Source organism: Orbicella faveolata, unplaced genomic scaffold, assembly GCF_042242905.1.
Source record: "Orbicella faveolata isolate gen_17 unplaced genomic scaffold, um_ofav_v1 contig_13, whole genome shotgun sequence".
Classification (NCBI taxonomy): domain Eukaryota; kingdom Metazoa; phylum Cnidaria; class Anthozoa; order Scleractinia; family Merulinidae; genus Orbicella; species Orbicella faveolata.
Genome location: NW_028301540.1, coordinates 1345412 through 1359154, shown reverse-complemented (window position 1 = coordinate 1359154; position 13743 = coordinate 1345412). Strand labels below are relative to the sequence as shown.

General features: G+C 37.1%; 2 protein-coding genes across 2 annotated transcripts in view; one reads left to right on the top strand and one right to left on the bottom strand.

The window, feature by feature from the left end:
- Positions 1-533: 533 nt before the first annotated feature.
- LOC110047795 (PAT complex subunit CCDC47-like) lies at positions 534-7888 on the bottom strand. The gene is made up of 16 exons (XM_020753537.2): positions 7678-7888; positions 6403-6449; positions 6146-6199; positions 5967-6032; positions 5742-5869; positions 5556-5602; positions 5256-5374; positions 4620-4685; positions 3989-4090; positions 3786-3893; positions 3603-3691; positions 3369-3430; positions 2617-2729; positions 2234-2311; positions 1951-2040; positions 534-1374 (listed from the first exon to the last, which is right to left on the bottom strand). The coding sequence occupies exons 1-16, from the start codon at positions 7886-7888 to the stop codon at positions 1303-1305; spliced, it is 1452 nt and encodes a 483-aa protein (XP_020609196.2). The 3' UTR covers positions 534-1302.
- A 145-nt stretch (positions 7889-8033) lies between these two features.
- Positions 8034-13743, top strand: part of LOC110047833 (putative ATP-dependent RNA helicase DDX23) — a 13619-nt gene continuing 7909 nt past the window's right edge. Inside the window, exons 1-12 of the mRNA XM_089283971.1 lie at positions 8034-8293; positions 8924-8965; positions 9700-9760; positions 10230-10289; positions 10496-10582; positions 10706-10757; positions 11214-11281; positions 11468-11497; positions 12149-12184; positions 12418-12530; positions 12651-12714; positions 13177-13256. Of these exons, the coding sequence (XP_089140097.1) occupies positions 8034-8293; positions 8924-8965; positions 9700-9760; positions 10230-10289; positions 10496-10582; positions 10706-10757; positions 11214-11281; positions 11468-11497; positions 12149-12184; positions 12418-12530; positions 12651-12714; positions 13177-13256 (953 nt within the window). The remainder of the gene's footprint in view (positions 8294-8923; positions 8966-9699; positions 9761-10229; positions 10290-10495; positions 10583-10705; positions 10758-11213; positions 11282-11467; positions 11498-12148; positions 12185-12417; positions 12531-12650; positions 12715-13176; positions 13257-13743) is intronic.

The window sequence follows — 13743 nt, the reverse complement described above, 5'->3', positions numbered from 1 at the left end:
TTTCGGCTTTATGCCTTTGCCTTTTGCTTATGCGTTTTCCCCCCGGGCAGATGTGCTGAAAGCAAAGTTTGATTTTCAGGATCAACGGGATCAACGTTGTTGATAAACAAAAGAAGACACTCGAAACTCCAAGTTCCAGCTGTCTAGATACAACAGATATAATCTAATTAACTTTACATCTCATCAAATTTTAAAGAAGTTCTGATCCATCTCAATATAGACAGGAGTGCATATAGTTCCTTTGTTTCTCGAGGGAACAGTTCAACGAAGACCGGAAGATGGGTGTTGCGTGGAGTTTTCCGGAAGAGGGTTTTTTTTACTTCCCTTTTGTTTCAAAGATAACAGATTTCCTGTTACGTTATGAGTCTATTTACGGAACAAGAAACATCCAAAAGCGCCGTCTAGAAACGAGGCAGAACTAAAATAACACTGAAAAGACAAGTCTTACTTTAGAAAACGACCTGCAAGCTGCGCGAGTTCGAATTAGTGCTCATAAAGATAAAGACACCAACACCATAAATCCTCTCATCAGATTTACAAGACAATGAACTTTATTTAAAAAAACAACGCAGCACAGAAGTTAAAACACGTACTTTTCTTTTTTAAACAATCACCAATAGGACAGACGCACTAAAACAAAATGTAGAAGTGAGATACACCTGTAGCGTAACAGCCAGCTGTTCGTAAGAAACATGATGGACTCGGCCTAACTAAAAGAGATGTCCGTTGCTGTACATTAATTTTTTTTTAAGTCTTATAAGTCAGCAAAGCTTGCACATAGCTGTGAATGTGTAACAAATACAGTCAACAAATATTGACAGTCTGTAAGAGAGCAGCAGAGGTACATGCTCCACGTGTTTTGAAAGTCAAAAAACAGAAAAAAAACTATGCCAAGTATGTACCACTTGTCTATATAAAAGATTATTAAATAAAATTAATGCAAGGGGCTATGTTGCTGCACACAGTGGCGAGCGATTCTTCAATAAACAGTGTCTTCAAAAGGAAACATCAAAATAAAGTGCTTCACAATACTATAATATAAAACAGAAATTGAACAGCATTCAGCTTGTAAGGTCAAAACTCATCAAATTTCACTATTCATTATGATCTGCCCAAGACTTTGGTAAGTTGCATTACCGTTAAATTTTAGTGACAATTTCTAATTGAAGAAAACGCTCCCTCTGAACTGAATGCCGTGAAATAGTTGCAATAACTTATTGTAACTGGCGAGAGAAGCTACAGATTAACAATGATGCTTGGTTGAGCTGGAAGAAGGGAGAATTCCCTGAAACCTTCCCTCCATCAGCCACGTGCCTTGACTTGTTTGACTTTGAATGGATTTCTTTTCTTCATTTCCTTCTTGTGTTCTCTCTCCTACAGGGATAAATATCATGAAACGTTTAAGCTACCTAGTCTGTCCACACATGTTTGTTTTTCTGCTAGGTAAGAGGTTATTTTTCTTCGACCACGCGAGCGATCCGATGCTAGCGCGGAGCGCGAGAGCGTCCGCGAAGCGCGCGCAAAAAAATAAACTTTCCCCAACCCCATCCCCTTACGTTTTAGCGCGTGTTTCCCACACGCCGGGTTTATATTTCGCTAAGCTTACGATCTCGACGAACTCAAGACAAAATAGAGGGTCTGTGGACAGGCTGTTAGCTAGCACATTCACATCACACAACACGCGAACTCAAAACACTTACAGGCCCCAACCCAGTATATCAGGATCACCCAAACCCCAGGATATCTCCAACCCACTCTCAGATCGTGTGGACCACTGGGAAACACGTAGAACATAAGTTCATTTACACACATACATACTTTATTTGTCATGTAGGTCATTACAAAGGCAGCTAAAAAGTTGATGTGGATCTACACACTAATGTATAACTACAAAATTTAGACAAGAAAAGAAAAGAAAAAGAAACTTAAGAAACTTATGAATTTACTAACCTCAAGTCGGCGCTGTCTCTCTGGGTCATCCTCCTGCATAATGCGTTCTTTCTCGGCCCTTATCTTGTCTTCACGACGCTGTTGAGCGGCCTTGAATTACAAGCGAGAAATAAGTTAATAAGTATAGACATTACACAGCAACAATGCAGTCAAGAATTCAGTACTGAAAGTGTCTGTCTATCTGTCTGTTTCTCTGTCTGTCCGTCTGTCCGTCTGTCTGTCTGTCAGTTGGTCAGTCACTCATCACTTCTTCTTCAGTAGACTTTTCTTATACCACACTCACTTCTTGTCTTTGGGCGTGAGATTGTTTGAGAAGGTTTTCTTCAAGTTCCCGTCGGTTTTTCTCGGCTTTAGCTTTTGCCTGGAAGAAAACACACATTACCACTGTTTAGTCATCAAGTGTACTTCAAATATTCCATATTGGTAAGGTATTTCCAGTGAGATCTATTCGGTGACTTTGAATGGCTCTTACTTGCATGCAAAAAATCAAACATATTCCTGTGAAATTTTACTCTCGTATGAATTGATGGATGAATCGAGGATATGAAATGGGAAGGTTGTTTATATAATGTGGTATGGTAGTCTGTGAAGAAACATCTGATGACACCCAGAGAGAAAGACTGCACAGGAAGCATAACAGAGCTATAACACATAACAACAACCCACCTCTTTTCCCAGCTTGAAACGACGAACCCTGTCAATACAGTGAAGTACAAGCCTCATCATGGGTTCCAATTTAACCATGTCAGCTGACTTCGTACTGCTGCCTTTAGAGGGCACTGAGAATTCAAAAATAAGCAATGAATAACTATAAAACAGATGGAAACTTAAATTACCCTCTGCAATTGGTGGAAATGGAATAAAATAAAATAAAGCGAAGTCATAATGAGAAAAGAGACTTCTTAAACGTACATTGTCGTAGCCTGTAGTACAGGCATTTTGCTGGGCGATTGCACTATACATTTGTTTGCAGAGTCGCCAAATTTAGCTACACTCTAACTCTTTAGGACATTTATTTTCTCTCTGTTGGCCCTCACCCAATCAAAATACACTCACTCACTAGAAGCACACCAGCATTGCATACTAACTTCAAGCTTTTTCTCAGATCTTTTTGCTTATGAGTAATTAATTGGAGAACTAAGCTTTCCTTTAAGTGCTGGTGATTGAGGAAAGAACCCAATTTATTAACCTGGGAGGTAGCTCAGTACAGGAACCAAAACAAGCATAGGTCAATATGCCTTCACATGATCAATTTGCTGGATCAACTCTGGTGAGAGCCATAACCACAGCATAATGACTGTTATTGAGGAACCACTTGTTTTTATGACAAAGGCTCTCGTTGTCAGACCTGATGAGCTTTTTAATAATCAAGGGTCTATTTTAGTTCTCAAACCCACATTAGAGCTTATCCAACTTACCATTGAAATTAAATAACAAAACTTTCTTTGGTTTGACTGGTTTTCCACTGGCTGCCTGGTCACTGAAAAAAATTTAAAACTAATTTCAACAAAACAAATATGAGATACAAATGGCAACATAAATTTAAATTGTAGTTGAAAAAGGCGTCACTTCACCTGGATTTGCTCCATTTGACTCAACAAACATATTAGTTTACATAGGAAAAACAAGCCTGTGTATTAACAGAAACTTACTCATCATCTGGTTGTTTAGGGCCTACATACTGATCAGAAAATATCAAGGAGTCAAACATTTCTTCACCACCTGAAATAGCTCTCGTGATCTACAAATTCAAAAGAAAACAAGATATCTTTTCAGGTCACTGGTATCAACCTTGGGTGTGAAAGGTTAAAGAGCACAACTAAACTAAGTGGTACCTGGGATGTTAAAATAGCACTGGCAGCCTCGGTTGATTCAGTTAAAACAACATACGAAGCAGGAAGATCATACTTGGCACCACTACGTTTATCAGGGCAGAAAAAAGTCTACAACAAACAAAGGAAAAAATGATTAAAGGCATATCTTTATATTGCATGACAAAAAATTAAAGTATTTGTTTTCATAAGAGAAGATTGTCTACCAAATCTTGCAGCTCCTTTTGCATCTTGGTTGCAGTCTTCTTTGGCAACACAGCAAAAACAAAGTTGTCCATTTCTTCCTCAGTCATGTGTACTGTAACTGTCTGAAACACATTTAAAGTTACAGCAGAATCAGAGACATCTATTGCCTTATGCTTACATTTGATTTCAAATCCAATGTTTGGCTTAGAATTAATTACAGTAGTGTTATTTTGTAATGTAACAGGATTGAGTAGAACCTGACAAGAGAGTAAACAAACCCAAATATATCATCTCTATCACCACAATAAAGTAATGTAATGAGTAGACTTTTACAATTACAATTTTTGATTCATGCTTTAACAGTGTAACAACAATAGCTAGACAGTTGTCAAGACTGATTAAATCTCCCAGCTGTTTGATGCAAAGAAACCATGCATGCTAATTTAATTTAATCAAATAAAGAATGTACCTGACAGTACATCAAACCTTTCCATCTCCTTGAATTACTAACTGACAGTCTTTCAAAGCATTGCCTCTCTGCCTGACTAACATTATTTGTAGACAATCTTGATCAGGTATGGTTCTTTTACATGCAACACCAGTCAGTGGCAACAAACATTAGTTTTGGAGAGGAATGTTAATTGCACTTACTATGGTATCTCTTGCTGGTTTGACTAAATATGACATCACACTAACTAGGTCGTGGCGCTTCTGCAGCTGCAATGTAAAAAAAAAAAAAAGAACCATTAATTATTTCAATTTTCAATTTCATCAACAAGCAATTATTACTTTACAGCAAAAAGAGAGACATCTCTTTTTTGTATTGATTGATCAACAGAGCTGATCAACAGAGTGACTGAATGACAAACTGACTGACGATTGATTGGTTGGCTGTTGATTGCTTAATTATTAATATTGATTTTCTTATCAAACTGAAAATAATTATGTGACACTTAATACTCTGAACTCCACCAAAACAGCATGATTTTACTTATAATATAATAATAATAAAAGTATTATTACTTGAATCCTTACATTGTAAAGAGAAACCCTGTCTTGTTTGGAAAACCCAAAGAAATGAGAAGGATGTCAGTGATAACTATGCTATTTGCCACTTGTAAGAGCTTTTCAGCCTTTGATACCACATTTTTGGCCCATCAACAACGCTTAGTCAGTCATTTTCTTATACTTTTAAGAATCATTTAATCGGACCACCCTTTTAATAATATCACAATTTCATGGTCCAAACATGCCATATCAGCAGAATTCCATAGCGTTCAGGCTTACCTTTATTTCGGCAAGCAGTCCTTCACATCCCACCCTCCCTGTGCACCACAGGGTGTAAAGACTTTCGCTCTCCTTCACAAGGACTCCTTGCTGAGGTTCCTCACTAGAGCCATCATCACCTGTTCATTAAAAATAAAATAAGGGTACATGTTAGTGGGATCATGGTCAATCTGGAGAGTCAAAAAATGTTAAGACAAAAAGCCTGTATATAAACATGCACAGTGGTGCTCTTATACACCTAAGCACATTAATTAATTAAATAATTAATTAATTAATTTATTTATTTATTTATCAACATACCCACTATGCTGAAATTACTTTCTAGAAGTTCTTTGTTGGATTTTAACCTGAAAGTGCAAAAAAGGAGCTCAATTGTAGTTCTTTGGCATACTGATATTACAATGGGTACCTTTGCACAGCAAACTTTCTGTTTTGACTTCAAGTTTTGTTTTACACATATACAACACCCTCACCAAATGCACTTACCATGCAGTTGCAAGCCTGGAATTCTTGCTACGTCCAGCAAAGAAATTAAGAGCATAAACTGCAAGTCCTGCTAGAGTCAGAATTTCAGCATAAAATCCTTCCCAGTTTGCTCTTAAATGAACAGGAATCTATAAAAATAATGTCAAACCATTAGCAAAATGTAATCATAAATGTTACCATGACAACACCAACAGTTGTAAAGGGTAAAATTTCCACTATACATACTTTTTTGATTTTTAAGTCTGGTTGTGGACCTGATTTTCCTTTTGGTATCTTTTCTTTATTGTAACCCTGTCCAGGAAAAAGAAGAATTATGTTTATGCTTCCATAAAAATAAAGACAGTAGAGATGAAATATCTACAATGACCTATCTATGTGACATGACCAAAAAATATCCAAAAAACCTCAAATTCTTCTTCATCCGTGAAGTGATCAAATTCTTCTTGGTCCTCATCTGGCTGAAAGGTAAAAGCAAAATTAGACAACATTAACAGAATTAACAAATATTCCAAAATATAATCAACATCTAATTTCTCTTAACAGCATCATTAGCTTATAAAGTTGACAGGTGATAAGTATAAACATTATCATCAGCTATGGAATAACTTGCTCTCATGCAGTCATTAATATAAGGAGAATAGACCTTTGGACCTTAGGTTACCTCTTCAACTGTGGCCTCTGAATCATCTGTCTCTTCTTGAACATCAGCTAAAAACAACAAATAGAGATAAACAAATAGACAACTACAGTCGAACCTCCATTAAATGGTCACTCTCAGGGACAAGACAACCAGCCACTTAATAGAGGTGGCCATTTAATAGAGGTTTGCACAAAAATAATGAAAACAATGTCCAGTTTTCAGTTTATCAAATATAAGTACAAACAAAAGTGTAGAAAAAGTAGTACAATGTTGGTTATAATACGGTCCATAATGTTAAAAAAGCCAAAGAAACAATTATGTTTCCACATTGTCATTCTTTTACCTTTTCATCTGGCTAAAAAAGCCCGACTTCAAATCTTCCTGACCGTTTAATAGAGGTATAAAACAAAACAAAATCACCCTTGGGAGGGCAAGAAGCTGGCCATGGCCGCTTAATAGAGGTGGCCATTGAATAGAGGATTTTAATTTATTACAGTGTATAGCTGACAATTTTTCTGGGACTTTGGCCGCTAGCCGCAAAAAAAGGTTGGCTGCTTAATAGCGGGCCGCTTGATAGAGGTTCAACTGTATATGTACATGTACATCACCAATACAAATGGCAATATTGCTACTCCTCCTTCATACTTGTACAAAGCAGGTTTATTGGCTACCCTCTCTTCAGCTTGTCTGGCTGGTCTAAAAGTTCACTGGTACCTATGTAGTTCAGTAGAGAGATTGCTACTGTGAGAGCAGCATCTTGTCCAATAACCCAACACCAACAATGTCCAGTATTCAATTGAACTGAGTACAAAGCACTAGTCACCATGCCACTGTACTTCCAACAACAATCTTTTTAAAAGAGTCATTTTTACTCATATTCATAACTTAACCTCGTGACCATTGGTTGCTACCATTTAATTCACAAATTTGATAAAATGCTGTTACCACGTGAACTGATTAAAAGTTAATCTTGTACTCCAACGAAAAACTAAAATCCGAAAATGGTTATCAAAAGTGGATCGAGACAAATTGTATCAGAAATGTTGAAATAAAAAACAAAATAATGGCAAGAAAGACGTAAAACCTACAGAAATCGTGCAAACATAACGACAATATTCATCAATAAAATCAGTTAGACACGCGTGCAACATGTCCCATCATGCAAAAGACAAATTGTGCTCGTCCTTTTGCTCTTACATGCAGTTTTGCGAAGTGCGATTCATTCTTTACAGTAACGTTTTAGGTCAAGGTTTTTTCGTCATTTTCGATAACAACAAATAAAATCTTTGATCAAACCTTCTTCGTCTTCATCTTGATCACTTGTTCCGTGCGTCTCTGTTTCTTCTTCCTCTTCTTCGTCCCCTTCCGTTTCAAATTCAGCAAAATCGTTTACTCCCTCATCAGGTTCGTCCGTCGCAGTTACATACGTTAAGAATCCGACTAGCAGCAGAAAAATCATGATCAAAATGGGCCTAAAAGGCTTCAAGTATGCACGTATGGACGCCATCTTTCCCTCTGGCTACAATAACTCCCAGAAGTCCTTTTGGTCGCTTTTCGCCGGGTTTGCAGTGAATGCAGGGAAAAGGCGGCCATATTGAACGTTTGGTAATCGTTTTGTTTTTCCAAAAATTGATTACCAAATTTACTTAAAAATGGGAAGCGAGGGCAAAATTGATGTTGAAATAAATGGTAAGTCAGCATCTCGAGATGAGAAAGATAATACGGAAAGAGACAGGGATAAAGAACGACACCGGCATAGAGACAGACATCGAGACAAGGACTCTCAAGACAGAGATAAAGAACGAAAGAGAGACAAGGACAAGGACAAGCATCGAGATCGAGACAAACGCGACAAAGACAGGGACAGAAGGAAGGATAAAGACAGAGATAGAAAACACCGCAAAAGATCAAGGTAGCGAAAAAGCCTTCATGAAAACAAGTCAAGCATAGAAGGACAGGATAAGTAATGCATGTCCTGGGTGCATGTGTACCCCAATGCATGTGTAATGCATGTTGATGCATATGTACCCCAAGTGCATGTCCCGGGTGCATGTGTTCTCCAGTGCAAGTGCAATGCTTGTTTGCTTGTACGGTAAAAAGTGCCCCCAGTATGGCACCCCCATTGTATGTGTTATATAATGCATGTGTACCACCAGTTTTTGTGTAATGTATAGTATGTGTACCACCAGCGCAGGTGTAATGCATGTGTACCCCAGTGCATGTGCTTTTGCATGTGAACATTGCTGACTGCTGGATGACAGTCAGAGATAGGTGGTGTAAGTTTTATGTTACACATAGTCGAGACATGCTGTATTTAATTTTTTATCTCTTGTTACTATCTTTTTGGCTGCTGTGCCACCCTTGAACAAGTGCTGCCCTTGCACTGCAAAAAATGAAACAAAGTAAAATTTAATAATCGCTTTACAGAGTCTTCCTTCCCACAGACATGACACACCATGTAACTATCATGTATAATGAAAGGTCACTCTTATTAACAGGGTACAAAAATTTTGCAAGTTTATTGCTTTTTGTCATTTTTCAGGTCAAGATCACCACACAAATCCAAAGACAGCAAAAAATCAAAGTAAGTTCTGTTAACCACACGAGGACAGCTGAAATTTTGGAATTTTTTTATTTTACTTATAGTCTATTTCTTACTTACAAACATTTCTTACAAACTTAATGTTCTAGGCCCAGTTGTCCAAATGGTGGATGACACTATCCACTTAGTTGAAAAGTGTTGAAAAAACAAAGTGAACTGTCCAATGGAAAGGAAATTTATTTGTTGTTTGAACCACTTAATAACAATATATTAAGCGCTATTGAGTAGCGATAGAAATAGTGCTAAATACATAAAGTATTATTATTATTATTATTATTATTATTGTTATATTTCTTTCTTGTAGTATTTTACATACACTTGTTTTTTTGTCATATAAGTTAGCGAAAAAAAGTTACGTTGTTAGGGCCTCTTCAAGGTCATTTTCAAGTGCAAATAAAAATACAAAATTAGTATGATTATGTTCTAACAGTAAAAATGGTTAAAAATGTCACAAACTCTAAAATGTGGATGGGAGATATAAAAAGTCAATGCTGAATACCATGCTTAACCATGCATTTAAGCTCTCATCTGTGTGAAAGTTTTTTCATGGGGTATCAACTTGAGCACCTTGAAGAGACCAGACTACCCAGAGTATCTTGTGCAGTCTACCATGACATCTGCCAATTCATTGATTCAATTTATCTGTTGGCGATCGGTTTAATAACTGTTAAGTCATATCACTGGCACATGTAATTTTTTTTTTTTTTCCTAAACAGACCAGATGATCATAATAAAGATGAAGAAGAACAAGAACAAGAAAAAACTACAAAAGTTGAGGTGAACATGCTAAAGTATTGTGCATCTCTGACCCAAGTCACTTAATCTGAGGTCCAACTTGTTAACTATTGGTGCAACACATCTCCTACAAAAAAAAGTTCTGTAAAACCGACTTTTCTGGTAGCCTTTTCATAGTTACCACATAATCCTGACTCAATGTGTCATTTTGGTGTTCCTTCTCTGAGTACTGCAATAGCTAGTGAATAATTTCCTATGGGACAAAACAACTGGATCACATTGAATTTCTTTGTCATATATAGTAGAAATGTAGACAGTTTCAATTCAGTTCTTACTGAACATGTACAGTTGTACACTGTATATGGAACAATTTGGTCATCAGAGAAGATTCGTCAAACAATAGCTAACACAGATCAACCTTTGCTGCTTTTAAATGCACAGTGTATATCCTTAAACATTGCTGTCATAATCCTTGCGGCATGCTTATCAAGTGTTTTTGTTTCTGGTATAGCCCCTGTCGCTTGAGGAAATGATTGCGAGACGAGAAGCTGAAAAGAAAGCACAAGAAAAGGTAAATGTTTTCACAGGGACCCACAGTGCTACTTGAGTTGGTACCCTGTGGAGTAGTTATTAATTAGGGTATATGCATTTCATTTGTAAGCATTAACATTATAGTTTGCAATTTTATGCATAAGTTGGTTTTTTTCATTGCTACTTTGAGGCGTTGTCCCTTGTCTTTATCTTAAGTCTATTTTATTTTATTTTATTTTAACCCAGCCGACATTTTTGACCAAAGAACAAAGAGCCATGGAGGCACTGAAGAGAAGACAACAACAAGTTGAAGAGCAGCGGAAAAAGACTGAGGTACACTTGTAAGAAAGAAGGTCTTTACTTTTTGATCAGATTAAGGTCAGAAGATTGTGTTTTCAAATTTTATAATGTGGATGACAAATCTAGAGGTTTCAAATACTTTATTTTGTTGTTCAGGAAGAACGTCAAATGAGAGAGAAATTTCTTCGAGAGGCACAGTATTCTAGAGGTTTGTCTTTTGTTTTTGCTGTATGCAAATCAACCTATTTTCTAGCTTTTAATTTTTATCACAATTGCCATACACATCACACAACCAGGTGCCTCAGGCCATGAATGTGACTCATATTTTATCTAGTGGATGTTACTAACTTAACAGGGGGGAGGAACAGAGGGTAATTCTCCGTCTCTCTTCTTTTTGAGCCAATTTTTTGCTGATTCCTACTTTAAATATTCTATGAAATTATTTCCCCATCCAGTTCAATCCAGTTCTCCCTCCTCTCAACTTTTTTTAGGCCATTTCTCCCTCATCCCTTTCCTGTTCTTCCCCCCTCACTTAAGACTCAATTTATAGGGTTGGTGTGGGAATAAAATAGTTTTGTTTTACAAGTTATAAAGTTACATTCTCTGTGAATGAAATAGACTTATGTTGTTGTTGTTCCATATACTGTATCTTCTCTTCCTACAGAGGATGAAGTAGAAAGAGAGAGAAGGGAAAGAAGAGAAAGGAGAGAAAAGAACCTCACTGAAGAAGAGGTTTGAGCTATGTTCATTGCTGTTGAAAGGTTGCATTAGGCTGCTTTTATTGATAAAAGTAACTAATACGAGGAGCAATACACAATCCTTATGTCAGTGAGAGCAGATTTGTAAGCCTTGCAGACCATTCAGTACTCTTACATGTACTTATTTATGAATTTGAGTCATTTTGTTTTCCATCTTTAGGCTGAAAGTGAGAAAGCAAAACTGCGAAAGGTATGCATGCTTTTAGCTTTTTATAGGTAGTTTAACTCAGATGCATGCTTCCTTGAAGAGTATAAATTGTAAGTTATAGCTAGGGTTAAAATGGATCTAGCACATGGTCAGCATTTTTTCAGGTCATGTGGTAATGCCCAAACTCAAAATGTTTCCAAGCACACAGATCAAAATTTGACAGATGTGGCACAGTTTGGTTGGATTAAGGGAATGATTTCAGGATCACTTTTTTTCTTCTCGGTTGTTAATAAATTTATATGTTGAACAGGAAAACACATCGATTGATCGATCGATCGATCGATTGATCGATCGATCGATCGATCGATCGATCGATCAATCAATCAATCAATCAAGAGTCAACAGAAAAATATTTCAAGGAATGCAATGCTACTGAGTTGTTTCCTGTAAAAGCAGTCGTTATGTTATGCACCTCAGACATCTTGACCTCCAAAGGAACTTGTACTGGCCAGTAGATGAATAGTCTGCCTATGAGCCAGCTTATCTCTGGTTTCTGTTGCATGAAGTGACTAGGATTTCTACCCTCCCCCCGACTGGATAGCAGTAGATGAATAGGTGAAGGATACTGGCCTCCACAAATTTTTCTGTTTTTAAGTAGTAGATTTTATCCACAAACAATTGTTATTTTTGTAGGAAAAAGACCATGACAAGGAAGTCCAAGCTATTAAGGTCTGTATAGGATAAGTAATTTGAGAACACTTGAGAAATGTAGAAAACATGAGCCACAGGTGCTTTCAAATTCCTGTTGTGTTTTATCACAGTATACCTCACCTTACCGCAAGGGTGAAGACTTCTTTACTTGTTAAGTAATAAAAGTAGTAAATATAACTGTAATATTTAACAGATACCCAAATTACTTATAGACTACAGACATTACATCAAATTAATGTGCTTCATTTCAGGAACGGTACCTTGGTGGAATTAAAAAGAGAAAGAAGATACGTCGTCTTGCTGACAGAAAGTTTGTGTTTGAATGGGACACAGGAGAGGACACTGCTGTGGATTACAATCCAATGTGAGAACTAACTTCAAATAGTGTGAACTATCAATAACAAACTCAACTCATATACAGAGGGTGGTGACACAAGTGACATGTTTAACAAGCATTGCATGTGTTTTTTTTTTTTGTCTACAGTTATGTTGAAAAGCATCAGATACAGCTCTTTGGAAGAGGACACATTGGTGGAATTGATATTAAGGTATGTTTTTGTGACTGTGCAGATGGGATGTTCATGTCAAAAGTGCCATGGCTAAAGGTGCTGTGGCTCAGGAAGTAGTGCTTAGGGCTCATCTTTGTATCCCAATGTTGGCCAGCATCCTTGCATTATGTTCTTGGGCAGACACCCTACTCTCACAGTGTTTCTTTACACTAACTAATGAGTATCAGTGACAGCCTGACTAAATGTTGGAATGGGAGATGGAGGCATCGCATACAATGTATGATAACCACTTGCAGGAGGAATGACGATACTGCTACCTGCTTGCATGTGTATACATTTAAAAGTAAAGCTGGCTTTTCAGTTGGTAGGTGTCTGGAAGATTTACTACTCAAGATACTGTGGAGTGTAGTCGACACTCTGTGTACATGTGATAATAGGTAAACTGATGCTCTACAGAATAATTTTATAATAAAATTTATGGAGAATTATTTATTCAAACAGTGGCAGAAGAAAGAAACAGGGAAATTTTACCAGGAAATGCTGGAGAAAAGACGAACTGTTGAAGAAAAGACCCAAGAGGCGTAAGTGAATTGTTATGAGCTACTCATTCTTTTGTATATACGGTGTGCTCAGGGGATCTTGACAGATTTTTCTGTTTACAGGCTGAAGCTACAGAACTTTGAAAATGTTAAAGGCCCATTAACCGATTTATGGGCGCGCTCGCGCGTGTTGCTAAGGAGGTGAAATTTCACTTCCAGTTACTTACGTCAGCCTTAGCGCGGAAAATCAAAACAACTCAATAACTTCCAAATTCGCTTACATTTTAGATGTTTTTCTTTGTGTTTCACAAAATTCAAAGTAAAAAAAGTACAAGCAAAGACAAAATAAGAAAAAGACAGAAAAACAAGAGCAACAGAAAGAGAAAAACTAACTCCTTGTGGCTTTGTTTGATCTTACCGAAGTGCACTGGTAGTGTAAATTGTGCACGCGCTGATAGGGTTTTTTTCCAATATATATCGGGCGCACTTCCGGTTTCTTTAAATGCTAAAGGAAACGCGGTTTTTCCTT

Excerpts from the sequence above, each read along its gene's own strand:
- LOC110047795 (XM_020753537.2), bottom strand. The coding sequence starts at position 7,888 with ATGGCGTCCATACGTGCATACTTGAAGCCTTTTAGGCCCATTTTGATC. Across the intron at positions 6,200-6,402 it reads CAGAGGCCACAGTTGAAGAG|CCAGATGAGGACCAAGAAGA; the intron begins GTAACCTAAGGT and ends TTTACCTTTCAG. Across the intron at positions 1,375-1,950 it reads AGAGACAGCGCCGACTTGAG|GAGAGAGAACACAAGAAGGA; the intron begins GTTAGTAAATTC and ends TTATCCCTGTAG.